General features: G+C 47.7%; 1 protein-coding gene across 8 annotated transcripts in view; it reads right to left on the reverse strand.

Moving 5' to 3' along the window:
• LOC144127825 (acid phosphatase type 7-like) overlaps positions 1 to 27,739 on the reverse strand; it is a 160,194-nt gene that overhangs the window by 16,355 nt on the left and 116,100 nt on the right. For 4 of the 8 annotated variants that reach the window (XM_077660772.1, XM_077660770.1, XM_077660773.1 and 1 more), the window contains exons 9-10: positions 17,446 to 17,574; positions 8,320 to 8,391 (exon numbers count right to left, since the gene is read on the reverse strand). In XM_077660772.1, coding sequence (XP_077516898.1) covers positions 8,320 to 8,391; positions 17,446 to 17,574 — 201 coding nt within the window. Of the gene's footprint in view, positions 1 to 3,981; positions 4,139 to 8,319; positions 8,392 to 17,445; positions 17,575 to 27,739 lie in introns of all 8 variants that reach the window. The other 4 variants (XM_077660774.1, XM_077660775.1, XM_077660776.1 and 1 more) reach the window with 4 other exon arrangements.

A 27,739-nucleotide genomic window follows, 5' to 3' on the forward strand; every position in this document is an offset into this window, starting at 1 on the left:
TGAAACACCATGGTTTCCAGAATATCGGTCTGTGCAGCCCATCGCCTACCAGCTCTACAAAGCGATTAATTTGTTACACTCTATCTATATTGAGAAATCGCAAAATCCTCGGCGTTAGTTACAGTACTAAACCCAGTTCATTTACCTGTTTTCGCTGCTCTTATTATTTAATATTTGTGGAACCAGCTCTCTCTTCCAGTGTTTGTTTAAGCACGTGTATTAGAATACTTTCTTCCATATTAATTCTGCTCTTCAACTAAACTGCAAAATGGCATTTTTCTGGGCCAGTTGGTATGAATCCATGATTTGGGCCAGCATGAACTTTGGGACACAAACGAAGAGAGACACATGGAACACGGAACACACTGCTGACTAACAACTTTAATGAAAAGGCGCGGAACACGCGGAAATATATACAGTGGTAAAGGTGGAGAGAAGGATGGAGAGAAGGCAAAGGGCATGGCGAAAGAAGGCCGCACCAAAAGCAAATGTAACAACAATCCTTAGAACAAAAGACGAAACAGCCGTTACCGGGAAAGCGAAATCACTGAGCCCCCCACAATCTTAGGCCGCGTTTCAAAACTGTGCGCACGTGATGAGAACCAAAGCAAGATCGAGAATCAGTTCTAAGAGTAGTCACAGGATAAGATCTAGGCCACAACACAGACAGCGAAAGAGCAAAAGCCGCGTCATAAAAACAAAACACGAAACAACTGAAAGAATATATGAATGAAAAACCCGCAAGAATTCACGCCAAAACAAAGCTAGAAGTTTAACATGAAGATGGACATGAGGCTGTGAAATCATGAAAGCTCCTTCGCCTACAGGTGAGACGAGAGTTGAAAAAAACAAAAAAAAGCCAACACTAACACGGCTAAAACAGAGCTAAAAGCCTGAAGTTGAATTTAAACCAAAATGCCAACAGTGACACGACTAAAACAGGGCTAGAAACCTAAAACATGATGTGGGAGATAAAAAACAAAAAGCACAAACATGGTGCCGAACAGGACGGGCGTATAATTTGGCCGGTTCATGGGACAGGGCAAACATCATGGAGGAACGTTTTTTCTTTGGTTGAGAGTGCAATTGACGGGGTGCTTACGCAGTCCTTCCCTTTCTTGTGGATGGCTACAGCTTCGATGATTTCCCTGGCCAGCCTATCTTTTTTTCTTCCAAGGATTGAGATGTTGTCGAGGTAGGCCGTGCATGGGTGCTTAGGCTGGCGGCAATGAAGAGCCAGGAAACCGGATGTAGCAGTTGCTCTTAATGAATTTGCGTGTTCTCTAGCTCTTTCATTGACGTACCTGCCTGTCTGTCCAATATAACATTTACCGCATGCGACAGGGAAATGATAAATTACAGCTTCGTCGCAATCTGCTTATCTTGTCTGGTGGTCTACTGCGCATCTCATCCTTCGCTCTTCGTTGTTAACTTGGCGGCACATCTTGTATGCTTTGTTGGGTGCAGAGCAAACCACCTTGACAGCTTGTTTTGCGGCGATCTTTTTGAGGTTGTGAGTAAAGCCGTGGACGTAGGGTACAACAACGACGTTCTTGCTGGTCCACGTTTCTTCCCCCGTGGTTGCAGATTCCTTGCGAGGCAAGCGGTGAAGCAGCGCCTCGCTTATCGTGATCAGCATTTCTTGGGGGTAACCAGCTGCCCTTAATCTAGCGATCTGCTTCGAAAAGCTGGGGCCCATTTGGTGCGGGCATGATTTTTCAAGCGCTGACCTTCAGTTGTTTCATGTTTTGTTTTTATGACGCGGCTTTTGCTCTTTCACTGTCTTTGTTGTGGCCTAGATCTTATCCTGTGACTACTCTTAGAACTGATTCTCGATCTTGCTTTGGTTCTCATCACGTGCGCACAGTTTTGCAACGCGGCCTAAGATTGTGGGCGGCTCAGTGATTTCGCTTTCCCGGTAACGGCTGTTTCGTCTTTTGTTCTAAGGATTGTTGTTACATTTGCTTTTGGTGCGGCCTTCTTTCGCCATGCCCTTTGCCTTCTCTCCATCCTTCTCTCCACCTTTACCACTGTATATATTTCCGCGTGTTCCGCGCCTTTTCATTAAAGGTGTTAGTCAGCAGTATGTTCCGTGTTCCATGTGTCTCTCTTCGTTTGTGTCCCAAAGTTCATGCTGGCCCAAATCATGTCTTCAACTAAACTGCTTCGCTTCAGTCCATGACTATCTTGGTATCCTTATTTTTCTCAAATCACTTATGCTTGCGTCATTTCTGTTTATCTACATATGCAGTGCTGCTTCTGCCCCGAGACGGGTTGAGGACTAGTCAAGCTGCTGATTTCAGTGTTTTTCCTAAGTCCACCATAAAACTTTACATTTTATGGCAACCATCCATTCATTCATTACCCCTCCACCTAAGCGAGGTTTAAGCGGTAGAGTTTCTAGCGCACTACCTCGCGGTAAGCAGCAGGCTTCTCGGCCACCGCGACGGTTCAGGAGCAGTGCACACACAATGCTTACGCCCCAAGTCGTTTGCGCTGGAACTAACGACGAAGTTCTCATGATGCTTGCACCACTTCATTCCACAGCCTTATAAGTCCTCGAAGAAAACAGTCATTCTCGCTAGTACCCGTGCTGCACTGGTACGTTCGAAATGCATCTTATACGAGCGGCATTCCAGACTTGGAATGGCATTCGGACCGCGGTGCAACACGACAATAGCCAAACTCATTCGAAAGGTTCAGCTCATGTTCAGTGTACATCGACGACGTCGGCGGTCACCGCGGTCACATTATTCCGACGCCAGCACGACCAACAACAGCATGTAATTCTAGAGTGACTTGTTTTTCGGGCCAACGAAACCGAGAAACCCAATTAGCGGACGGTCATCCTCCATGACCTCGACAGATCGGCGGCTGCACGAAAAGTTCGCGCTGATGACGCGATGGTGGGAATATATATGCGATTGCCTCTACGTCATCCATATTAGATATAAACAAGACTATCGGCTACATTTCACATGTGCACACTTCAGCACTCACCAGCGCTACACGCTTGACGACTTCTTAAATTTTAATCGACGACGACCCCCTTCAGAGACGACAATAGGCCTAGGGAGTCTGCCGAGTTCGGTGTGTGGTTTTGGAGGTTGTGGTGAGTGAATTAACAAGTTTTACAAATTAATATGGCCATGGAGTGCAGTACTGACAAGTGACCTGAAATCGACTAATATTCACATCGCAGGGCGCGCATACAACGAACGGGAAGGGGCGGTGTGACCATAACTACCGAGTAATGCTCTAGGCGGCCAGAATCAGTTGTGGCCGTTACTTGAGGCTAACAAATTTTATTTTGTTTATTTATTTACAGAATACTGCAGGCCCTTCTGTGCCCTAGCAGGAGGGGCAATACTATGCAACACGAATATACACAAAAACACTAAAGAAAATTCGAAACACAAAGCCAAATTAGGCTGTTTCAGTTAATAAATATGGTCGCTGAACATACTTTTGATTAAAGTGATATAAAATCACCTACTGATCACGCCGCAGAGTGCAGGGACAATCAGTCCTCATCGGTGCAATCCTAGGAGAATTTCGCACACACTCCGTAAATTCTCAATTGTGCACTATTATCTTCAAGCACTCACTTAGCGACTAAGCGAATTGTTTGCTAAGGAAAAAGCAGTAAAAAGCTAGCAGCGGATATCGAAATCAAAAGCCACACAGCCGGTGCTGTCGTGCGGCGCGGATGTGGTCGGGGCGAAGCGATGGCAACAGTGACGGCTACTGGTCGGTGCGGTCTCTGCTCGCGAGTTGAAAACATCTCGAATGTATCCACGGAGCTCCGTCGACTGAATGTCATCGAACCGACTGTCGTTGAAAAACTTGACTAGTAGTGTGATTTTGGCAGTCGAGTCGAATGACGTCCGGTAGGAAGGCATTCGAAAATGCCATGTAGCAGGGTTATAAACTGCTGGAGTAAAAGTTGCGGCCAGGGCCTAGACCCCTGGTCGAACTTACGTTTTCAACGGAGAACTGCTGCAGAGTGAGGTGAGTGCCGTTGTGGAGCTTCATCACCGTGTAGCCGTAGTCGGAGAAACGCGCTGCGCTCCATGCAGACGGGTTCTTCACAAACGGGTCCAGCTTCTCCTGGCATCCCTGGACCAGTTGGGGTCACCTTCGAATCTTATCCAGGGTGCTTCATCAAAGGTGAACTAGCATTTTCAAAAATAGGCTTCTGGGGTACAAGGCGGCCTCTGTGGCACAACAGTAGGGTGCGTTAGCTGATATCGAAAAACAGGCGAATAATGTTAACTACATAGGCACTTAACAAATTTCTGATTAATAATTATTTAACTGTAGCAGTTAGACTCCTGGTTGCAATTATACACGTGTGTGCGTTCATTATTAATAGCCATGTCAGTTGTTTAGAGTTTCGAAAACGCGATTACGCTTAATCCTGAGGCTTGATAAATTTGGCTATTCAGACAAATTTAGACAATACCTACAATGGAGGGACTGCTTTGTTTGGGTGCTTTTCGAAATCGCATGTATTTTGATACTGTCTAAATTATAAAATCTTATATGGGTAGCACTAATGACAGGATTCAAATCTCCGATTTGCCACCAGGTGCCTACCTGTAATGTTATAAATGAATCATCAAAAATTAGTTAGCTCGCTAACTAGTAAATATTTTTTAGTTCTCTTCTGATGTCCCACAACGCAGGTATTATTGGGCCGAAGAATCTACATTCATACCTAAAAAGCCAATTTTTTAAAGATTTGTTTCACCTTCTATGAAACACCCGGTATATTTGTTTCGGTAAATGACAATTTCAATATTGCACACGTCAAAGAAACCAATTAACTTATTGCAATTACTTAGCTTAAATCAAACTTAACTCAGCAGTCAATTACAGCTCACGAAAAGGAACTGAACTGTTTACTATTGCGTCATTCATCAAGCTTTGTAAGCATACAACAAATGTCGTTATCATCATCAGCCTGACGACACCTACCGTTCTCTCGTCACGTCTAAGCTAATTTAAGACCTTACCCTTCTCAGGTAACTGCAACGTACCTTTCTGAGGACCTCGACATCCTGCACGATGCCAGGGTGAGCTCACAATATGAAGCCTATTTCACCTTTAGTCTCACCAATGGGGCTTTTCCAGGTCTAATTCCTGTTCTCCCGATTGCAGACGAAGGTATTCATGATCCGTAAATTATTTCTCACTGTGAACTCTGTACTAATAACTCCCTCCCGCTACTCATAGGTCATATGCCATAGTCGCCTGGTTTATGGCCTCCTTTTTTCCTACCTTCGCGTTTAAATCTTCCATCAGTGCAGCGTACACCGATTTTAGTTTGTTCATTGTCCATTCCACGTCCTTCGCGTTTAAATCTTCCATCAGTGCAGCGTACACCGATTTTAGTTTGTTATTGTCCATTCCACGTCTTGATAGAAGCTTTAAACGACCGGGTCATCATGGCTGGATGTAGACGCGTAGGCGTGCGCAATATTAACCTTGTACCACTTATCAAGCTTCATCACTATAAGTGCCACCCTCTCGTTAATGCTGAAGAATATGTTTATGTTGACAGCTATATCCTGATTGATGAGGTATAATATACATAGCATACATAGGTATGCATGAATAAAATCTGCTGATGCTACTCGCTGGATCTATATACGGCCTGTTGCTGCACATGCGTTGTTAATTTCACTGGCAGTTGTGTTTCGGAGTTTTGTTCGGCATTTTTTCATTTCCTTGTTAAAACACCAACAGAGACACTGAAGATTATCTTGAAGTATGCGCTGGAGGAAAGTGCGTTTTTTTAACAAAAGAAGACCATGCGTACTAACCCGAACTTACTTCTAAATGTCATGCTTCGGTGGTGCGCGCGCTTAAGTGACAAAGTCCAAACTCATTAAGCACGACTTTTCGTTGTGCATTCTTAGGGAAAGGCGGAGAGCGGAACATGACGCTAGTCAAAGGCAGGCAGGCTGCTCGGGCTTGCATGTGCGGACATCGTCGTGGTCGCATCTTCTCTGCAGCTTTACCGCTGCCGCTCTAGCGCCAGTCAATTCCATGTTAAGCCTGTGTTTACCACCGAGTTTAGATTGTCGAAGTTATGCCCCTGTTTACAAGATGTTTCTAGAAAAAAATTGTAAGATTTTAAAACTAATTGATCACTGAACATAGTAACTGGATTACCAACAATTTTACACGTGCAAAACGTAAATGCATTAAAAGTTTCTAAAAAATGTAATTTATTACAAGTATCAGCTAGTTCAGTAGTTGGGATAATGGGATCCTATAGAAATATGCGGGAATCAATGGGTTTGGGCAGGGCATGTAATGCCAAGGCAAGATAACCGATGGCCCTTAAGGGTTAAGGACTGAGAGAGAGGGGGTTTATTGACTTGAAAGGCAGAGAGGTTGGCCTGAAAAAAAATATCTGGCCTGCTACTCTGCACTGGGGAACGGGAAGAGGAGTAAAAACAGTATCCCGATGGGGGGTGATGATGATGGGAGGAGGCAGATGAAAGAATACATAAAAAAAGAAAACAAGGCACTGATTTCAAGAGAAGGCAGGAGAAGCAGGGGGCTGCAGAAAGTTACGCGGGCAGATGAGAAGATGACGGGGAAGGATGGCGGGATCTGGCACATCATCATCAACAGCCTGCCTACGCCCACAGCAGGACAACGGCCTCTCCCATATCTCTCCAATTAACCCCGTCCTTTGCCAGTTGTGGCCACCGTATTCCCGCAAGCTTCTTAACCTCATCCGCCGACTTAACTTCCGTCACTCTCTGCTACCCGTGCGTTCTCTTGGAATCCACTCCGTTGCCCTTAACGATCAGCGGTTTTCTTGTATTTATTCCTTTTGATTTCGACTGGGATGATCTAAACCGTGTTTTATGCGTGTTTGACAAGGCAGGGCCAATTGGAGAGGCATGGGAGAGGCCTCTGCTCTGCAGTGGGCGCAGTCGGGCTGACGCTGATGATGATGAGTCAGCTACATGATTATGACGCGTTACGTTCAAGTCCGTTTTATACCTATTCCATAAACTTTAGGAGTGGCTTAGCTCGGCTATGCCAGGATATACGTAGCGTGAGCAGCAATTTCGCTCTCCTTCTCTATGGCTATACCAGACTGGTGAACGCCCCGCTAATGCAAACCCCCCTTGATACCTCTGCACATGCGCGCAAAATGAGAGGCGCTATCAAGCGGCTCTGGCGCAGCGTCAGACTTGGCTACTGCGCAACGGAGGGGCACAGCTGGGCACGTGCCGGCGCCAGTGCATCTGCCGCGGCTATCACGTCACTCCTGCAATGCGCAGACCGGCGAGGCGCGCCAGCTGTGCGCCGTATGACGTCACTGTTCCTCGCGCATGCGCAGCACGGCTCTCCAGGAGCCACGCAAAATTGCTCAAACTCGGCCAGTGTAGCTCACGCTACAAAAAAATTCACCTGGCGTGCCACAAGCACAAAATTTAGGTCCATTATATGATTTCCTGGCGCGGTCTTTAGAGAAAGTTTTGCTTGGTCTCAAAAATTTATCTAGCATAGCCTTGTACTGTTGTCCACACACTTGTCTAGAGCGCTCGAAAGGCGCGCTGTGTTGTGTATTTATTACTATCACCGCTACGCGCCAGATGCAGTTTTTAAAGATGTGCATGCACAATATGGCCTTGTTTCGAGCGCAAAGCCACTAGAAAATGACACAAGTTTACTCCCCGGTGCGCCGTTCGAGCGAGATACCTATAGTAGGCATGACTTTATAAATAACAAACGTCCGCCGCGAATCATAATTTTTTTCCTGAAAAGATTTTCTCTCGGTTTCGATTGCCGTAAGGGAAGGGATAAGGGAGGGAGTGAAAGTAGAAAGGAAGAAAGGTGCCGTAGTGGAGGGCTCCGGAATAATTTCGACCACCTGGGGATCTTTAACGTGCACTGACATCGCACAGCACACGGGCGCCATAGCGTTTTGCCTCCATAAAAACGCAGCCGCCGCGGTCGGGTTCGAACCCGGGAACTCCGGGTCAGTAGTCCAGCGCCCTAACCACTGAGCCACCGCGGCGGGGCACTTAGGGCGCGGTTCAGGTGTCCAACGATATATGAGACAGATACTGCTCCATTTCCTTCCCCCCAAAAACCAATTATTATTTTCGACTGCCATAAGTTTAGGAATTTTCGAAAGCTTTCACTGAAACAATCCATAAATTTGTGAGCATGTCGCATGAAAGAAACGTCTACAAGGACAACAGAATTTAATGTATGCACGTGGTTTGCGAAAACACGATGTGTAGCTCTGAAGAGGAGTCCTTTTTAAAGGTAAAAATTGCTTACAGCAGATCCCGTGATGATGTGTACGGGGGCACGAGGGTTCGTGTATGGCTTCTCTGCACTTCCATTAAACACCTGCGCAAAACAATAAAACGGTCTTTGTATTTGTATAGTTGCTCACATGCTGAAAAAAGACGCGAGGTACGTCATTATAAATGACGTTACTTTTTAGTTGGCGAAACTTCGCATTAGCTTTGGCAGCTACAGCTTGCGGACCCATTAGAGCCGAAATTATGACGGCAGAGTCTATACCTTCATGCTTAGACAACAACTTTATGGTTCTTGCTCAATTGGTTCAAAGATCATTTCTTCAGCTCAAACTGCTCTTAACCCGTTGGGCTCCAAGATGGTTTTTGCCCAGTTGTCAAGCTATAGCAGCGTACAAAGCTGCTGAGTATTTACGTTCATATGAAAAAAATCGGAGCAGCCACTTAAGCTCCGCCTTGATGGTATGACGCGATAGCATCCTAGAGTAATTGCCATATATGCAAGACGTCATTCTCTACTCTCCATTCATAAATCCCTGGGAGTCCTCTTCGCGCAGTGGTGCAGCTGTTATGCGATGCGCCATTGCACTGCAAGGACAGGTGCTCCCAGCGCTCGGCTTTGAGAGGTTCAGGCTACTCTTCCCGAGCGCCCAGTCATTACTTTAACTGCCAGCTTCCGCGGTGGGCCATTTTCTCACTATCCGGTGTGCAGGCTCTGAAGACTGCGCAAAGTCACGTAATCTAGGTGGCCCTCCTGCCTCCTAGGTTGCTCTATGGGGACCACCTGCCAAAGCCATGCCTGTGAACTTTCGCTCACAACAACGACAACAACGCCGGATTTTCCGCGTAACGATCTCGCGTTAAAGATCATGTGATATCTATATCACCGTTCTTTAACTCCTTGTTGCAGTAAAAAGTAGGAATCTTTAGTTAATGAGTAGCTGAAGCGCACAAAAGACAGCACACAGACAAAGAATAACACGAGACAGACGCTGCATGCAACTTTTTATTGAAATCAAGACCTGCTTATTTATAGCCAAGAGAGGCGTGGTGGAATGGGAGACAAAAAACAATAGAACAAATAACAGGTAAATGACATGTGTGAGGGCAAGTATACTACACTGGAGGGTACAAAAGTAGAAAAATTCATTCTAAACTTATCTAAACACATACTTTCCTTATTATGAATGACAAGCAATTGGGGGCTAACAGAGGAACTCCCGCTTTTTTTAATCCGGTGGGCTTCTAGCAATATTGTCGGAGCTAAGGCGAGGAAGAACCAGCTCCGACAATAAAACTGCGAGCAAACACCGGAGGCCCCGAAGTCACGATGTGGTGAGTGATCGAGTGTTTCACAGGTTACTGTCTGGTATGCGGAAAATCAGCAACACCTTCTCATACGGCGAAACAGGGACGAGAGCGCGCAGCCCAGTCGCCGCAGTGATGAAGAGGTGCGTGCTGAGATCTATGAGCCGATGAGCTTGCATGTCGACGTCTAGGTTGAAGGAACTGAGGAAGTCCGCGCCGAGTACGGCTTGCGAGACGTCAGTGATAATGAAGATCCAGCGAAACGTGCGGCGCAATCCGAGGTTAAGCGTCAGAAACCGTTGGCCGTTAATACGAATGTGGGAGTTGTTGATCGCTTGGGGCGGGAAGGTCCGTTCGTTGCGACGGCGATCTGCCTAAGAGGCCGCTATGACGCTGACTTGTGCTCCCGTGTCGACCAGGAAACGAGTGCCAGTAATCTTGTCCGAGACGTAAAAGAGACGGCATGTCCGGCCACCAGTACCACTTGCCGCCGTCAGTGGCCGGTCGCAGCATTTCCCCACCAGGAGCGCGGGTGTGTGCAATTGCGGGCAGAGCTGCCGAAAATGCGGTCGTACCAGCAGACAGTCGAGGGCGAGGTGGCTGGCCGCGCGTCGGATGGTTGGGATTCGGGGAAGCGGCAGCGTGGCCTGAACCTCGGCGTAGAACGGCGCGGCAAAGGCGCGAGGACATCGAGCCACCTGGCAAGAGCATCAAGTCGACATTCGATGCTGGCAACCTGAGAGTCTGCGGCAGTAGTTGGAGACGGACTGCTCACAGAGCTGACGTTGGGGATCCGTGAGTAGCCCGCAACACAGTCAACGAGATCAGAGAGCTTGTCTAATGAAACATCACCCCCAGCTGCGAGGACGGGGTCCATGTGTCGGGGAAGACGCTGAAGGAACAACTCACGAAGAATTGGGTTGTGCTGACCAGCGGAGTCTACCAGAAGCTGGCGCATGCGACGGAGGAGCTGCGAAGGGCGGCTGTCATCAAGCTCTGTAGCGCTGAGGAGGCGCTGGAGTTTGCTGCGCTCGGACGCTGACTTGCGGTCGATGATAGCCACCTTCAAGGTTTCGAAGGGTCGAGCAAAGTCCGGCGAGCTGATGACGTCCACTAAGTCCTCGGCGACGTCAGAAGGTAAGGCCGACACGAGGTGGAGAAATTTGGTCTCCTGGCTGGTGATACGTCGCAGCTGGAAATGCGCCTCAACATGCAGGAGCCGCCCGCGGGAGCTATGGGGCCAAAAAGGCGTTATGCTGACTGGCTGGAACGCGGCCACCGAAGCACCGAGAGGTTGAGCGTTCTGGGACGGTGCGCCGCCGGTGGGAAGGGCGGAAGAGCCAGGAGAATCCATGTAGGACGATGGGGTTGCGTGTTCGAAGCCGGGTCGCCAAATCTGTCGGAGCTAAGGCGAGCAAGAACCAGCTCCGACAGTGTTGAGGTTCGAACTGTTTATTTGCGCTGCTCGCGCTCCAGCGGCCTAGCCCAGCTTGCTCTTTCTTGTCTAGTTGGTAGCCCCTCGGTTTTTTCTCCCAAAAGCTGAATCCACCTGAGACTAAATACAGCACCTTCGGTCGAGAATTGCTTGCTACATACCTCGCCATCAAGCACTTTCGTCATTGCCTGGAAGGCCGGGACTTTCACGTCCTCACGGACCATAAGCCCTTGACGTTTGCCTTCCAAAGGAACCGCAGCGCCTACACTGCACGCGAGGTCCGCCAACTGTGTTTTATCTCCGAGTTTACAGTGGATCTCCGTCACGTTTATGGCCCGGAGAATGCTGCTGCTGATGCGCTTTCTCGTGTTAGTTCCATGGCGTCTGAATCACCAGTGGACATGGAGGAGCTAGCGGCTGCACAGCGCAATGATCCAGAGCTGCATTGTCTTCGCTCCTCATCCACGTCCCTTCCCTTCGCCGACTGTCCACTGTCGTTTTCCTCCCAGTTCATTATGTGCGAGACATCCAGTGGCGTCTCGCCCCCCTACGTACCTTTGGCTTTTCGTCGCACCATTTTTGAAGAACTGCACCGCCTGAGCCACCCTGGTATTCGCGCTGCGTAGAAGCTAATTAAATCTCGTTTCCTTTGGCCAAGCATGAATGCCGACGTCCGCCGCTGGGCACGAACCTGCCTTCACTGCCAGCGCGCCAAAGTTCACAGGCATACCGTAACGCCTGCTTCTCATTTTCGGCCGCCTGACGCATGGTTTTCCGACGTTCACGTAGGCATTTTTGGGCCACTTCCATTATCACGTGGGGCCTGTTATCTGCTCACCTGTGTGGATCGTTTCACCCGCTGGCCCGAGGCGTTGCCCATTGCTGACACTACAGCCGAGACCGTTGCTTTGCCTTCATGGCCGGCTGGGTCTCTCGCTTCGGCTGCCCATCGGTCGTCACCACCGACCGCGGCCGCCAGTTTCAATCGGCCCTGTATACTGCTATTGCCAATATTCTGGGCGTTCACCACATCCATACCACCGCCTACTATCCTTCGGCCAATGGCATGGTGGAACGCCTGCATCGACAACTGAAGGCTGCCCTTACCATTTATCGGTCAAGGGGACGCTGGTCCGACCACCTTCCCCTCGTCCTCGTGGGCATTCGCTTGACACTGAAGGCTCACCCCGGCAACTCTTCTGCTCTCCTTCCTCCCCTCCGTTAATCCATGACGCTTCCACCTACATCCAAGACCTACGCAACACATTGCACCACATTACTCCTGTCACCTCTGCAGCTCGTCACCCTTAGTCCGTGTTCGTCAGCCAGGACCTGGCCTCCTGCACCAATGTTTTCATCCGCCATGACCACGTCCGTCCAGCCCTCACGCCGGCCTACGATGGACCGTTCAGTGTCCTCCGTCGTGCGCAGAAGACCTTCACATTAGACGCCAAAGGCCGTGAAGACGTCGTGGCTGCTGACCGCCTCAGCCGTCGGCCCTATATACACTCGCTCTCGCTCCGACTGCGCCACCATTGTGCGCAGCATCCTCCAAGCACATCTGCTGGGCGAATCCTGTGGCTTCGCTCTACGGGGGGGGGGGGGGGGGGGGGAGCCCTGCAGCGCCCCTCGCGCCGCGGTCGGCTCGCACTCCATGGCACGCGGCGCCGGACAAGAAAGAGGAAGTTGTGTGAGGCCGCCGCAGCGCGAGCAGCGGCCTCAGTTTAAGTCATTAAGATATCTCGGAGTCATTTATCATGACAGACTCACATGGCGCCCTCACCTTGACCATGTTGCAGCGAAAGGAGCTCGTGCTGTGGGCGAGAGATGCACTTTTGTTGATTTATGTTTTGTATGTCCGACCAATTTTAGAATTTGGATCTGTGATGTTTTCTGGTACGGCTGCTTACGAAATTTGCTCGCTTGTTCTTTTGGAGCGGGAAGCGTTTCGGTTATGCCTTGGCATTCCCAAATTTTTGGCCAATAATGTGCTTTATCTTGAAGCCTGTATTCCTCATTTATTATATAGATTTCAATTCCTAGCTGTTCAGACGTGCCTAAGGATATATGAATGAGATTTACACAGCTCTTTGTCTGTTTTTTGTTGTCAGCCGACTTGCTTTTTTAGAGTCCATTGGCCTAGATTTCATACCCCGCAGGTAGTTATGGTACAAAATTTGCTTGATCCTTTAAATTTACTTTTGTATAATATCCTTCCGACAAAAAACAGTGGGTCCTCTGTAGAAATTGTCTATGATGACATTTTCCCGAAAAACGCTAAGCATTTACCACCCCGCATTTTAAATTGTTTATTAGAAGACCATTTACAAAGCATACCTATTAGCTTAACCATAGCTACTGACGACTCACAATGTGATGAAAATGCAGGGGCGGGTAAATTACCCGCTTCTAGATTGGTCTATTTCTGTGCGGCTTCCTGACTACACCCCAATTTTCTAAGCGGAGTTTCTGGCGGTGGTGCTTGCTGTTCGAAAATTAGAGCCAGCTTTCTCTGCAGTGGCTGTCATTACAGACTTTTTCTTTGTGTTCGACATTTGCTTCGGCTGTGGATTCGCCAATCTTAAACATCTTCCATTCATTACTCCCTCCGCATTTGAGCCTTGTTCACATGATATGGGTGCCAGGTCATAGCAGTTTGACAGCCAATGATGTTGCGGACTGCCTGGCAAAGGCGTCCCTGAATGGCCCCGTGCTTCCTATCGTTCCGGCTACAGCGTACATCACAGCAGTGAGGTTTCGAAGACAGAATTTGTTAAGAATGACAACTGAATCTATTTTAAGATCTTATGATTTCCTGCAACTGAAGTATTCGAGGAGCAGGCAATCATGCCATTCACGGCAGCTTGAGGTATCGTTATCAAGGCTGCGCTGCCGGATCCCACCCTTAAATTTTTATTTGCAAAGGTCTGAGTTGGCGCTTAATTCCGTGTGCGTTATTCAGTGGTGAGCACGAAACCATAAACCATTTTTTTGTTGTTTTGTCGCCGGTACACCATGATGAGAAGACCGTTTTTAGAAAAACCACTACAACAGCTTGGCCTTTGTTTGAGCAGCCCAGTCATATTGTCGTTTGGAGCCAGCATACTTGGGTACAGACACAGGTCTATTTTTAACGCCGTCCCAAATTTTTGAATGGAATCAAACCGGCTACGTTGGTCATTTTATTATTTTTTTCCAATATTAATCTTATTCTTACTATTATCATTATCATTTAGCCACTCGGCTATAAGCATCAGTCTCGATCTCCTGCGTGCGTTATGCATTTCCCGTTTAATTTCGCTATTTCTTTTTGTTTACTTCTTCCTTCCTCAGCATTCATTTTATTTTCATCCAGGAAATATTTATCTGAAAAACTCTCTGTGCCCCCAATTCTTGGCCAATGCCCCTACGTGGGCATGTGCCATTGTATGAGGGTAACAACAACAACAACAGCGCAAATAAACAGTCGAACCTCAATGCTGTCGGAGCTGGTTCTTCCTCGCCTTAGCTCCGACAGACTCATACCTCGTGTACTTGCTGCATTGTTTGGTGTCGCCATACCATCCATCGGTCATGGTAAAAGAAAGTGCCAGATGTTAAGATCTGAGCTATGACGAAACGTTCGCCTGTTCTACGATTGGCTTCGTCTAATATGGTTTTCCTTGGACCCTATGACCATCGCCGGCATGAAGCTGCAGTCTGACCTGCGGAAACTAGCAGCCCAGACCGCACAATTCTTGTGGCAGGAGGCTCTGCTTGCGCTACCCAAAGACAGCAAAGACGCCCAAGACGGCGGTACGCCACTTCAGATTCTTGAGGGAGCATACATTCCGGGAGACATCGTTGAAGTGCTCAAGAAGGTTTCAAAGTACAGCGTCGAGCCGAAAATCCCGGAACATGAGCTCCTTTCCCTGAACCGCCGAATTTCCAACAAGGCCGACGCGCAGGGCAAAGTAAGGTGCTTGCTCGACGGTGTTGACAGCATCACCAGGACCGTACCTACTAACGGACCTCTCCAACGATCTAGAATGAAACATGTCGTAGATTTTTTCAAGAACAATGACCTACGACTCATGCAGCCCGACAAAGAAGTAGGCTTCGTCGCCTTGCCGTCAGGCATGTTCAGCAAAAAAGCGGTCCAGGCTATCTACAGGAATTTCAAGACCCCTAAACAGAACCTGGAAAGGTAAAAGTAAGGTAATTTCCTTATGTGAACAATTGGGTTTACAGAAGCTCGCAAAATATATTCAGGACACTAAGCGCAATAGTTTAGATGTGGTACTCACTGCGCGGACACACGAGGAAGGTGTACATCTCGGGTGCATAGTAAGCGAAAGAGGTTCCTGGCAAAATCAAGTTAGCCGCTCCCTTATAAAACAGCTCAATAACCTGGTCGTAGAATATCCGTTTGGCGTCAGGAACAGCCTTGAAGTCATTGAATTTCTGCCGGAGAACAAGTCACTGGGTTGTGTTTTTTCTGTAGATACGGTAGATCTGTTTTACTGTATACCGCACGAAGAGTTGATGGCACCTGTCTTGGCCTGCATCGAAATGAACCGCCTAATTTCTTCCCAAAATATTGCTGGTATATCTGCAGGTAAATTCCAAGCACTGTTACTGTTTTCTTTGTCTTCGACGAGCGTTTCTTCTCAAAATCAAATGTATGTGCAAAAAATAAGAATATCTATTGATTCGAGAAATGAAGCGCAACAAGGACAGCACACAGAAAGGAGAACGAAGGAACAAGCGACAGGGAAGCGCATGCCCCGTCGTTCTCCTTTCTGTGTGCTGTCCTTGTTGCGCTTGATTTCTCGAAGCTATGCACCAAGTTCCCCGAAAACTGTTTTAGTGAATATGTACTGGTTCGTGCGTCGCTCCCGTGTTGTGCAACCTATTTCTTGCGGGCATTGACAGAACCTTATCGGGGGGTTTGACGCAAAGTTCTCAAGACCTTTATGTGGGTGGACGATTTTTTAATTATATTGACTAAATAATCGCCCCTGTCTTACTCGCAAACTGTGCAGGGTACTTTATTAGATTTTAAACAACGTCAAGGGTTTGGATTTAACTTATGATATCGCGAAAGAAAACAAGCTACAGTTTTTAGATATTGACATAACCATACTGACGAAGAAGGCGTTTGCTGGATGTATCATCCTCGTGCCCGGAAGAAATCGTTGCTGTACGATTCGACGTGCTCGAAAACTGTGAAACTGGCATGTCATTGCCATCATGTGTCTTGAATCCGCTCTAAAGAAATATTGCTGTCATAAAGTGCAGGAAAGCTTTGACGTGCACAGATTCAAAAGCTAAACAGCCAGGATTTCTTTCCGTGGTTATAAGTTCGGTGGCAGAAGCGTTGTTGAAAAGGTGAAAAAAAGAAAGAAAAAGGAAGAGCGAGGCGGATGAAGTATCTGAAAGGAGAATCAAACCGGAGGTGATTCCACACTCCCACAAAGTGGCTCATAATCATAATCATGTAGCTGTGAAATACAAAGTTCTTGTGGTCTTTTCTGCACATAGCAAACTTGCGTCGCTATGTCGAAAGATTGGAACTGATAATGCCAAGCCATCAGAATGCGGAACTAAGCATGAAAACGCTTTTGTGAAATGTGCTGTGGGGGTAGTTTAATTATAGCATCCCGCTGACTTGTGGGAAGGTGTACAGGGTGGTTCAAAATATGTGCGAACACGGCGAAGCGTGGCCGCGCTCCGCGTCAGCGCATCCGGTGCGGTCGCGCATCGAAACCATGTGGCGCAGACGCACAGGAGGCGGTGCTTCGTGTCGTCTGTTACAGTGCGGAAGCGCACCGTGTTTGCTTTGCTGGGAAGCGCACATAACTCTGTGCTTTCAGCGCTCAGATTTTCAGCGCTCCGCGCAAGGTCTGTGGAAAAGAAGAGCAGAAAATTTGGGACGCAAAGCTCCAAAACACTCAGATATTACATAAAAGCAAAGATAAGATTGTCCGCGAATTGCTAGAAGCCCATGCATGGGATGTAGAAAAAGCGGGAGTTCCTCTGTTAGCACCCCATCGCTTGTCATTCATAAGGATAAAAGTATGTTTTTAGATAAGTTTAGAAAGAATTGATTGAATTTTGTTCCCTTTGTTCTTGCCCTCGCAAATGTCATTTACCTGTTATTTGTTGTATTGGTTTTTGTCTCCCAATCCACCACGCCTTCCTCTTGGCTATAAATAAGCAGGTCCTGAATTCAATGAACAGTTGCAAGTATAGCGCCTCTCTCGTGTCTGTGTGCTATCTTTTGTGCGCTTCGTCTACTCAAGCTGTGCACGAACTTTCCCAAGAACGTGTATTACTGCAATATCTTTTGAGGAGGCAGGTTTCCGGGTCACTGTGCCTTGCGGTTATCAATATGAATGAATGTCAAAATATACCCACCTTGCGGTCGTACACCGGCCAAAGGCGCTCGTACGAGTGCTCGTGGGCCCAGAACTCGAGGTCGACCCCGTACTTGTAGAAGAGGTCCTCTAGTCCGTACAGGTGGACCAGGGGGATGCCCTTGCGCACCTGCATGCACGCATACCGGCAACACCAGCGACAATCACTTTTGCAGCTTGGTCTGCATGAAGGGATGCGAAACTTTCCATTTCACCCTTAGAGATATCTTTAACAACCAGTGTAGCATTGAATACCTGCGACTATATATCCAGCACGGATATATAGCGCCGTGATATTTCCAATTATTCGCTGCGATGGCCTCTTGAAAATCAAAAGTACAGGAATGTATAGCAGCATATAAAACTCCTCTCTCGCCGCTCCTTCGAAACATAGCACACCGTGCGTGCCGCGCCCTGCAAGTGGCTCTTCTCTTAACGAGTCGGCTGCGCGGCCTTTGGCGCCTGCTGACAGAGTGTAGACCGAGGCCTACGCACCCGCACTGCTGGTGTATCGCGGATAGAGGGATAGGAAAATCCAAGGACTGGTGGAGTATATCAGCCTAAGACATTGCAGCAGGTGTGCTCGAGGTGCTTGTATGATATAGGCTGTAGCTAGCTCTGAAGAACTGCTCGCTTCGCGTTCGATGCGAAGTATAGGACGGGCATAGCAACGCCTGGTGCGCTGTCACCACGCTGACGGGTGGCGTGTCGCTGAAAGAACCGCCTCAATAGCCTGGTTGCAATGTATTCTTTCTTCTTTATTACAAAGCCGCGGCGGTGCCTCAGCGATTATGGCGCTCGGCTGCTGAGCCGAAAGACGCCTGTTCGATCCCAGCTGCGGCGGTCGCATTTCAATGGAGGCGGAATTCTCGAGGCCCGTGCATGTACTGTGCGATGTCAGTGCGCGTTAAAGAACCCTAAATGGTCGAAATTTCCGGAGCGCTTCACTACGGCATCTCCCAAAAACTGCGTCGCTTTGGGATGGTAAACCCCACAAACCATAATCCATCGTATGACCGATGAGTTCAAAAATCGCCCTCTCTGTATATTAATGAGAAGGTTGCTTTACTACTATTTTTCTGGTGCTCCCAGCTGCCGGTACGCGGCTTTATCGCTTTGTTTGTGGTGCAAAGTGCGACGAGGTTTATTTTGAATGATCGCAGCCAGGGGCAACTGCTTCTACGTAATCCGAGAAATAAGTGTTAGCTTTTTGTCCTTTACCTCGAACGTTTTCAGCTTTGTGTGGGGCCGAGAGGAGCGTTGATTCTGTCCATCGACAACCGCAGAGCACATTTGTTGCCATCGCTACCGCTGAGTCCTTCAGTTCCTTTTGGACCCAAACCACCCCAGTAAGGAGTTCATTTCGGCGCCAGCTCCGTCTGCTCGTCTGCTGTCCCCGGCGCTGCTACCACCACGTATTAGTAAAGAATTATGAATAAATGGAACAATTTTGCGGTCAACTTCGAGGTAGATATTGCCAGCCTCGACTGTATTGTATTGATTTTGCATTGCAGTTACCATCACCTGAATTATATGCCGCATGCCTTTAAATGTTTTCTTCCGTGGATAAATTCTCACTGAAAAAACGAAATCCAAATACAATATGCTGTAGGCCTTCAAAATTTCACTGCCGGTGTCAAGGTAAACATATGGTTGCTCAGTTCCTTATCCTTGCCTGGAGACAACTGCAGACTATTACATAATCCAATCTCATTTTACTAAGCAAAATCTATCGTTCAACATAAGACAGCAAATGCCTGCTCTGCGGGGAACACTCAGCGCTTTATCACGTTACATGGGCCTGTCAGAAAATCCAGGCAGCGTTAACAAACAACACACCAACACCGGAGCAGTGGGAGGCTGCGCTGTCCTGCTCGAAACCTAAAGAACAGCTGAAGCTGATCGACAGGGCTCATAAGACTGCAAAGGCCACTGAGACCCTGAACAGAAGGACCCACCTACGCCGCGAGAATTCTCCTTAACAATAAAGGTTTTCATTCATTCATTCTTTATCTTTTCTCAAAATCAAGATGTTCAAAATATACAAGATTGACCACACCATCCGTAGAAAGCCGCGGGCTGAAGTTTTGCACGAGTTAAGGGCGCAATGTTACACGCATAGAGGTACAAAAATTTTGAGCCACCGCTTAAACAGACGTCTTTATCCGAAAACAACAAGGCACCCAGAGCGCGATCCTGAGAAAAAGGCGGGCGATGGCGATTATAGATATGTACCGATGAAAGAGGCGAAATTTCTGCCACCGCGTACTCAGTATATATAAAAAATATCAATCGAAGCACAGTCGAAGAACGAACAGCTTTAATACCAACGTTCTCACCGGGGTTTGGTCTTAGAGAAGAGAAGACCAGACCGGACCCTGACCGAAATGCCAGCATTAAAGCGGTTCATTCTTTCACACTGCGTCGATCTACCTGCTTTTACGTTCCACCGGATCCATACGACACCCAATTTCGTTTAATATAATTTTATACAAAGGTAAATATGGCAGGCAACGCAAGGGAAAATAGCGCCCCGTTATGACATACATGAAGGTAGCCAGCAGTCACCGAAATCAAGGAGCATAGGGGTTGGTTTTTATTAATTTGTGGAGTTCAGTTCCTCTAATATAATTTTATACAAAGGTAAATATAGCAGACAACGGAAGGGAAAACAGCGCCCCGTTATAACATACATGAAGGAAGCCAGCAGTCCCCGAAATCAAGGAGCATAGGGGTTGGTTTTTATTAATTTGTGGAGTTCAGTTCCTCTAATATAATTTTATACAAAGGTAAATATAGCAGACAACGGAAGGGAAAACAGCGCCCCGTTATGACATACATGAAGAAAGCCAGCAGTCCCCGAAATCAAGGACCATAGGGGTTGGTTTTTATTAATTTGTGGAGTTCAGTTCCTCTAATATAATTTTATACAAAGGTAAATATAGCAGACAACGGAAGGGAAAACAGCGCCCCGTTATGACATACATGAAGGAAGCCAGCATTCCCCGAAATCAAGGAGCATAGGGGTTGGTTTTTATTAATTTGTGGAGTTCAGTTCCTCTAATACAATTTTATACAAAGATAAATATAGCAGAAAACGGAAGGGAAAATAGCGCCCCGTTATGACATACATGAAGGAAGCCAGCAGTCCTCGAAATCAAGGAGCATAGGGGTTGGTTTTTTTTAATTTGTGGAGTTCAGTTCCTCTAATATAATTTTATACAAAGGTAAATATAGCAGACAACGGAAGGGAAAACAGCGCCCCGTTATGACATACATGAAGGAAGCCAGCAGTCCCCGATATCAAGGAGCATAGGGGTTGGTTTTTATTAATTTGTGGAGTTCAGTTCCTCTAATATAATTTTATACAAAGATAAATATAGCAGACAACGGAAGGGAAAACAGCGCCCCGTTATGACATACATGAAGGAAGCCAGCATTCCCCGAAATCAAGGAGCATAGGGGTTGGTTTTTATTAATTTGTGGAGTTCAGTTCCTCTAATATAATTTTATACAAAGATAAATATAGCAGAAAACGGAAGGGAAAACAGCGCCCCGTTATGACATACATGAAGGAAGCCAGCAGTCCCCGAAATCAAGGAGCATAGGGGTTGGTTTTTATTAATTTGTGGAGTTCAGTTCCTCTAATATAATTTTATACAAAGATAAATATAGCAGACAACGGCAGGGAAAACAGCGCCCCGTTATGACATACATGAAGGAAGCCAGCAGTCCCCGAAATCAAGGACAATAGGGGTATGTTTTTATTAATTTGTGGAGTTCAGTTCCTCTAATATTATTTTATACAAAGGTAAATATAGCAGACAACGGCAGGGAAAATAGCGCCCCGTTATGACATACATGAAGGAAGCCAGAAGTCCCCGAAATCAAGGAGCATAGGGGTTGGTTTTTATTAATTTGTGGAGTTCAGTTCCTCTAATATAATTTTATACAAAGGTAAATATAGCAGACAACGGAAGGGAAAACAGCGCCCCGTTATGACATAAATGAAGGAAGCCAGCAGTCCCCGAAATCAAGGAGCATAGGGGTTGGTTTTTATTAATTTGTGGAGTTCAGTTCCTCTAATATAATTTTATACAAAGGTAAATATAGCAGACAACGGAAGGGAAAACAGCGCCCCGTTATGACATACATGAAGGCAGCCAGCAGTCCCGAAATCAAGGAGCATAGGGGTTGGTTTTTATTAATTTGTGGAGTTCAGTTCCTCTAATATAATTTTATACAGAGGTAAATATAGCAGACAACGGAAGGGAAAACAGCGCCCCGTTATGACATACATGAAGGAAGCGAGCAGTCCCCGAAATCAAGGACAATAGGGGTATGTTTTTATTAATTTGTGGAGTTCAGTTCCTCTAATATTATTTTATACAAAGGTAAATATAGCAGACAACGGCAGGGAAAATAGCGCCCCGTTATGACATACATGAAGGAAGCCAGAAGTCCCCGAAATCAAGGAGCTTAGGGGTTGGTTTTTATTAATTTGTGGAGTTTTCCTCTAATATAATTTTATACAAAGGTAAATATAGCAGACAACGGAATGGAAAACAGCGCCCCGTTATGACATAAATGAAGGAAGCCAGCAGTCCCCGAAATCAAGGAGCATAGGGGTTGGTTTTTATTAATTTGTGGAGTTCAGTTCCTCTAATATAATTTTATACAAAGGTAAATATAGCAGACAACGGAAGGGAAAACAGCGCCCCGTTATGACATACATGAAGGAAGCCAGCAGTCCCCGAAATCAAGGAGCATAGGGGTTGGTTTTTATTAATTTGTGGAGTTCAGTTCCTCTAATATAATTTTATACAGAGGTAAATATAGCAGACAACGGAAGGGCAAACAGCGCCCCGTTATGACATACATGAAGGAAGCGAGCAGTCCCCGAAATCAAGGAGCATAGGGGTTGGTTTTTATTAATTTGTGGAGTTCAGTTCCTCTAATATAATTTTATATAATGGTAAATATAGCAGACAACGGCAGGGAAAATAGCGCCCCGTTATGACATACATGAAGGAAGCCAGCATTCCCCGAAATCAAGGAGCATAGGGGTTGGTTTTTATTAATTTGTGGGGTTCAGTTCCTCTAATATAATTTTATACAATGGTAAATATAGCAGACAACGGAAGGGAAAATAGCGCCCCGTTATGACATACATGAAGGAAGCCAGCAGTCCCCGAAATCAAGGAGCATAGGGGTTGGTTTTTATTATTTTGTGGAGTTCAGTTCCTCTAATATAATTTTATACAAAGGTAAATATAGCAGACAACGGAAGGGAAAATAGCGCCCCGTTATGACATATATGAAGGAAGCCAGCAGTCCCCGAAATCAAGGAGCATAGGGGTTGGTTTTTATTAATTTGTGGAGTTCAGTTCCTCTAATATAATTTTATACAAAGGTAAATATAGCTGACAACGGAAGGGAAAATAGCGCCCCGTTATGACAAACATGAAGCAAGCCAGCTGTCCCCGAAATCAAGGAGCATAGGGGTTGGTTTTTATTAATTTGTGGAGTTCAGTTCCTCTAATATAATTTTATACAAAGGTAAATATAGCAGACAACGGAAGAGAAAATAGCGCCCCGTTATGACATACATGAAGGAAGCCAGCAGTCCCCGAAATCAAGGAGCATAGGGGTTGGTTTTGATTAATTTGTGGAGTTCAGTTCCTGTAATATAATTTTATACAAAGGTTAATATTGCTACGGACGCTAGGAGGACGACGAAGTGGTTGGTAACGAAGACGACGCTGAAGTGCGCGCTTGTGTGCTGAGAGTCTACATCCCTGCTGTATACATCCCTCTGTCGCCTTCTCCTCCAGTCCCTGATGGAGACTACGTCGCCTGCCCTATCACCGCTGTGATTCTGAATCGTAATGTCCTCTTTCCCCACACCATTGTCCACATCACCAACAACTGCACCTGCCTCCCTGTACTCAACTTCAGCCTGTCCCCTCAGGTACTTCCGGCCGGCATTTCCCTTGCTGATCTGTCCCCATTGACCGATTGCACAGTTTCTGTCCTGGCTCCTGACCCAACGACTGCCGTCTCCAATGTCCCTACATCGCAACCCTCCCATGAGGACTCTATTTCCCGGATGATCGCGGCCGATCTGCCCTCTGCTGATTCTACAGCTCTTTACAGCCTTTTGTCCTCCTACAGTGATATTTTTGACTTTGGGGACCGTCCCTTGGATCAAACCTCTGTTGTCGCCCACCACATTGACACCGGCGAAGCCCGCCCTATTCACGGACGGCCCTATAGGGTCTCCCTCGCAGAGCGCCGTGTTATTCAGGCAGAGGTGGACAAGATGCTGGCCCGCAACGTCATCGAGCCTTCGAGTAGTCCTTGGGCGTCCCCTGTCTTGCTTGTTAAAAAGAAAGATCAAACCTGCGATTCTGCGTCGATTACCGCCATCTGAATGCCGTCACAAAGAAAGACGTCTACCCTTTGCCCCGAATTGACGACGCTCTCGACTGCTTGCACGGCGCCATTTACTTTTCCTCTATCGATCTTCGCTCAGGGTACTGGCTGATCGCTGTCGATGAACGCGATCGGGAGAAAACCGCCTTTGTCACCCCGGACGGCCTGTGCCAGTTTAAAGTCATGCCTTTCGGCCTGTACAATGCTCCTGCGACCTTCGAGCGCATGATGGACTCCCTCCTGCGCGGTTTTAAGTGGACGACATTCCTCTGCTACTTAGATGACGTGATTGTTTTTTCGTCCACATTCCAAAGCCACCTGTATCGCCTTTCAGCCATCCTTGCCGTCTTCCGCCGCGCTGGTCTTCAGCTGAACTCGAAAAAATGTACCTTCGGCCGCCGTCAGCTCAAGGTCCTTGGCCACTTGGTCGATTCTGCTGGGATCCAAACCGCCCCCAACAAAGTCCGCGCCGTGCGTTCATTTCCTACTCCGCGCTCCTCCGGTGATGTGCGCAGCTTTCTCGACCTATTTTCCTATTTTCGCCGGTTCATCCAGAACTTTGCGGAAATAGCCCGACCTCTTACCACGCTCCTCAAGAAGGACATCCCGTTTACTTGGGGACCCCCCCAAGCTGACGCCTTCAGAGCCCTTATCAGTGCCCTCACTGCTCCACCTGTGTTGGCGCACTTTGATCCTTCAGCCCGTACGGAACTTCGGACCGATGCGAGCGGCCATGGCATTGGTGCCCTACTTGCTCAGCGGCAACGCAACAAGCTTCGCGTTATTGCGTACGCCAGCCGTCTCCTTTCTGTGTCAGAGCGCAACTATTCTATCACCGAGCGGGAATGCCTCGCTCTGGTTTGGGCTATTGCAAAATTCCGCCCTTACTTGTTTGGGCACCCTTTCTCTGTTATCACGGATCACCACGCCTTATGCTGGCTTTCTTCGCTCAAAGACCCTACTGGCCGGCTGGGGCGCTGGGCTCTTCGCCTTCAAGAGTACACATTTTGTGTCGTCCACAAGTCCGGCCGCTTGCACCAGGACGCGGATTGCTTGTCCCATTACCCTGTCGATCCGCCCTCCTCCAACGAATGCGAGGCTGACGCCTGCGTCTTATCCATCTCGGCCTTCCGCAACATTGCGCAAGAACAGCGCTTGGATTCGTCACTACGTTCCCTCATCGACCGCCTCACTGCCAACCGCTGTGATGCGTCCCTCGCCCCGTTTGTGCTCCATGAGAACGTCCTCTACCGGCGCAATATGCGGCCTGACGGCGCTGACCTCTTGCTCATGGTCCCTCAACACCTGCGCAGCACCGTCCTTGAACAGCTTCATGACGTTCCCACGGCCGGTCATCTTGGAGTCTCCCGCACCTACGACAGCGTGCGCCACCGCTTCTTTTGGCCCGGTCTATACCGTTCTGTCCGCCGTTATGTGGCCGCTTGCGAACTGTGCCAACGGCGGAAGACGCCCTCGGTTCTCCCTCCCGGGCACCTTCAGCCGATTCCCATCCCCGTAGACCCGTTTTCCCGTGTCGGCCTCGACCTGCTCGGCCCTTTTCCGGTGTCTGCTATGGGAAACAAATGGATCGCGGCCGCGACGGACTACTCCACGCGCTACGCTATTACTCGAGCGATCCCAACCAGCTGCGCAACTGATGCCGCTGATTTTCTCCTGCACGACGTCATACTCCACCACGGTGCTCCCCGTCACCTGCTCACCGATCGCGGTCGCTGCTTTCTTTCCAAAGTGGTCGCCGAACTCCTCCGCTCCTGCTCCGTCCGTCATCAATTCGCCACGGCCTACCATCCGCAGACGAACGGCCTCACTGAACGTCTGAACCGTACCCTCACCTTCATGATTTCCATGTACGTCTCCGACCATCACCGCGACTGGGATATTAGCCTCCCATTTGTTACATTTGCCTACAATTCTACGCGTCACGATACAGCCGGTTTCTCTCCTTTTTACCTTCTCTTTGGCCGCGATCCTTTGCTGGTCTTCGACAGTGTACTGCCCCCCACCGCATCCACGAGTCCTTACGCTCGGGACGCCATCGCTCGCGCCGACGCTGCCCGTCTTGTCGCCCGCCAGCGGCTGTCGGCCTCCCAAGTCAATCAGAAACGACGTCATGACTGTCGCCGTCGTGAAGTCACCTACTCTCCTGGCTCCCTTGTGTTAGTCTGGATCCCTTCCCGCCGTGTGGGCCTTTGTGAAAAACTGCTCCCCCGATATACAGGCCCTTATCGGGTCGTACGTCCGGTGACCGCGGTGACGTACGAGATCACCCCGCTACATCCGCCATCTCCGGCCGCTGCAGCCCGCACCGACATCGTCCATGTGTCCCGCCTCAAACCTTACAACTTGCCGTATAGCTGGCCTGTGTAGTGCGCACCGGGACGGTGCTTTTGCCGCGAGGAGGGGTCATGCTACGGACGCTGGGAGGACGACGAAGTGGTTGGTAACGAAGACGACGCTGAGGTGCGCGCTTGTGTACTGAGAGTCAACTCCAAGCCATCGGTTCCTTGCGTAGCAGGTTACCTCTGCTCTTTCTACTGCTGCTTCTAGCCGCCACGTATCAATATAGCAGACAACGGAGGGGAAAATAGCGCCCCGTTATGACATACATGAAGGAAGCCAGCAGTCCCCGAAATCAAGGAGCATGGGGGTTGGTTTTTATTAATTTGTGGAGTTCAGTTCTTCTAATATAATTTTATACAAAGGTAAATATAGCAGACAACGGAAGGGAAAATAGCGCCCCATTATGGCATACATGAAGGAAGCCAGCAGTCTCCGAAATCAAGGAGCATAGGGGTTGGTTTTATTAATTTGTGGAGTTCAGTTCCTCTAATATAATTTTATACAAAGATAAATATAGCAGACAACGGAAGGGAAAACAACGCCCCGTTATGACACACATGAAGGAAGCCAGCATTCCCCGAAATCAAGGAGCATAGGGGTTGGTTTTTATTAATTTGTGGAGTTCAGTTCCTCTAATATAATTTTATACAAAGCTAAATATAGCAGACAACGGAAGCGAAAACAGCGCCCCGTTATGACATACATGAAGGAAGCCAGCAGTCCCCGAAATCAAGGAGCATAGGGGTTGGTTTTTATTAATTTGTGGAGTTCAGTTCCTCTAATATAATTTTATACAAAGGTAAATATAGCAGACAACGGAATGTAAAATAGCGCCCCGTTATGACATACAAGAAGGAAGCCAGCAGTCCCCGAAATCAATGAGCATAGAGGTTGTTTTTTATTAATTTGTGGTGTTCATTATTAGATTAACTGGACAAATATTTAAATATTTCTGATTACAAACCGGAAGAAAAGTGACAGTGACAATATTGACCACCGCTAGAGCACCAAAGGCGAAATTCTGATGTCGTGGGTTCAAATCCCACCGGCGACACGTGGTTTTTCTTCTGCTTTCTATTAAGTTACCTTTACTCTATCTAATGTATATCAATGACCTACCGAACAAAATTCAGTCTGGCGCTGGCCTTTTTGCAGACAACTGTGTAATTTATCGCGAAATAAGCAATCCTGATGATGCAAGGATTCTGCAATCGGTCCTTAACTCAGTAACTACGTGGTGTCAGGCTTGGCTAATGACTCTTAACACAGAGAAGTGTAATGTAGTGCATACATCTTGAACTAACACTAATTGTTCATCTCATATCATGCAGATTTACTCACTGGAACAGGTAACATCCTGCAAATACCTAGACGTCTTGTTCTCACCCAAGTTATCGTGGCAACAGCACATCAACTATATAACTAACAACGCTAATCGTTCTCTAGGCTATCTGAAGCGTAATTCTTCGAACCTTTCCTTATGCCTTAAACTACAACCT

This window comes from Amblyomma americanum, chromosome 4 (assembly GCF_052857255.1).
Source record: "Amblyomma americanum isolate KBUSLIRL-KWMA chromosome 4, ASM5285725v1, whole genome shotgun sequence".
Classification (NCBI taxonomy): Eukaryota; Metazoa; Arthropoda; class Arachnida; order Ixodida; family Ixodidae; genus Amblyomma; species Amblyomma americanum.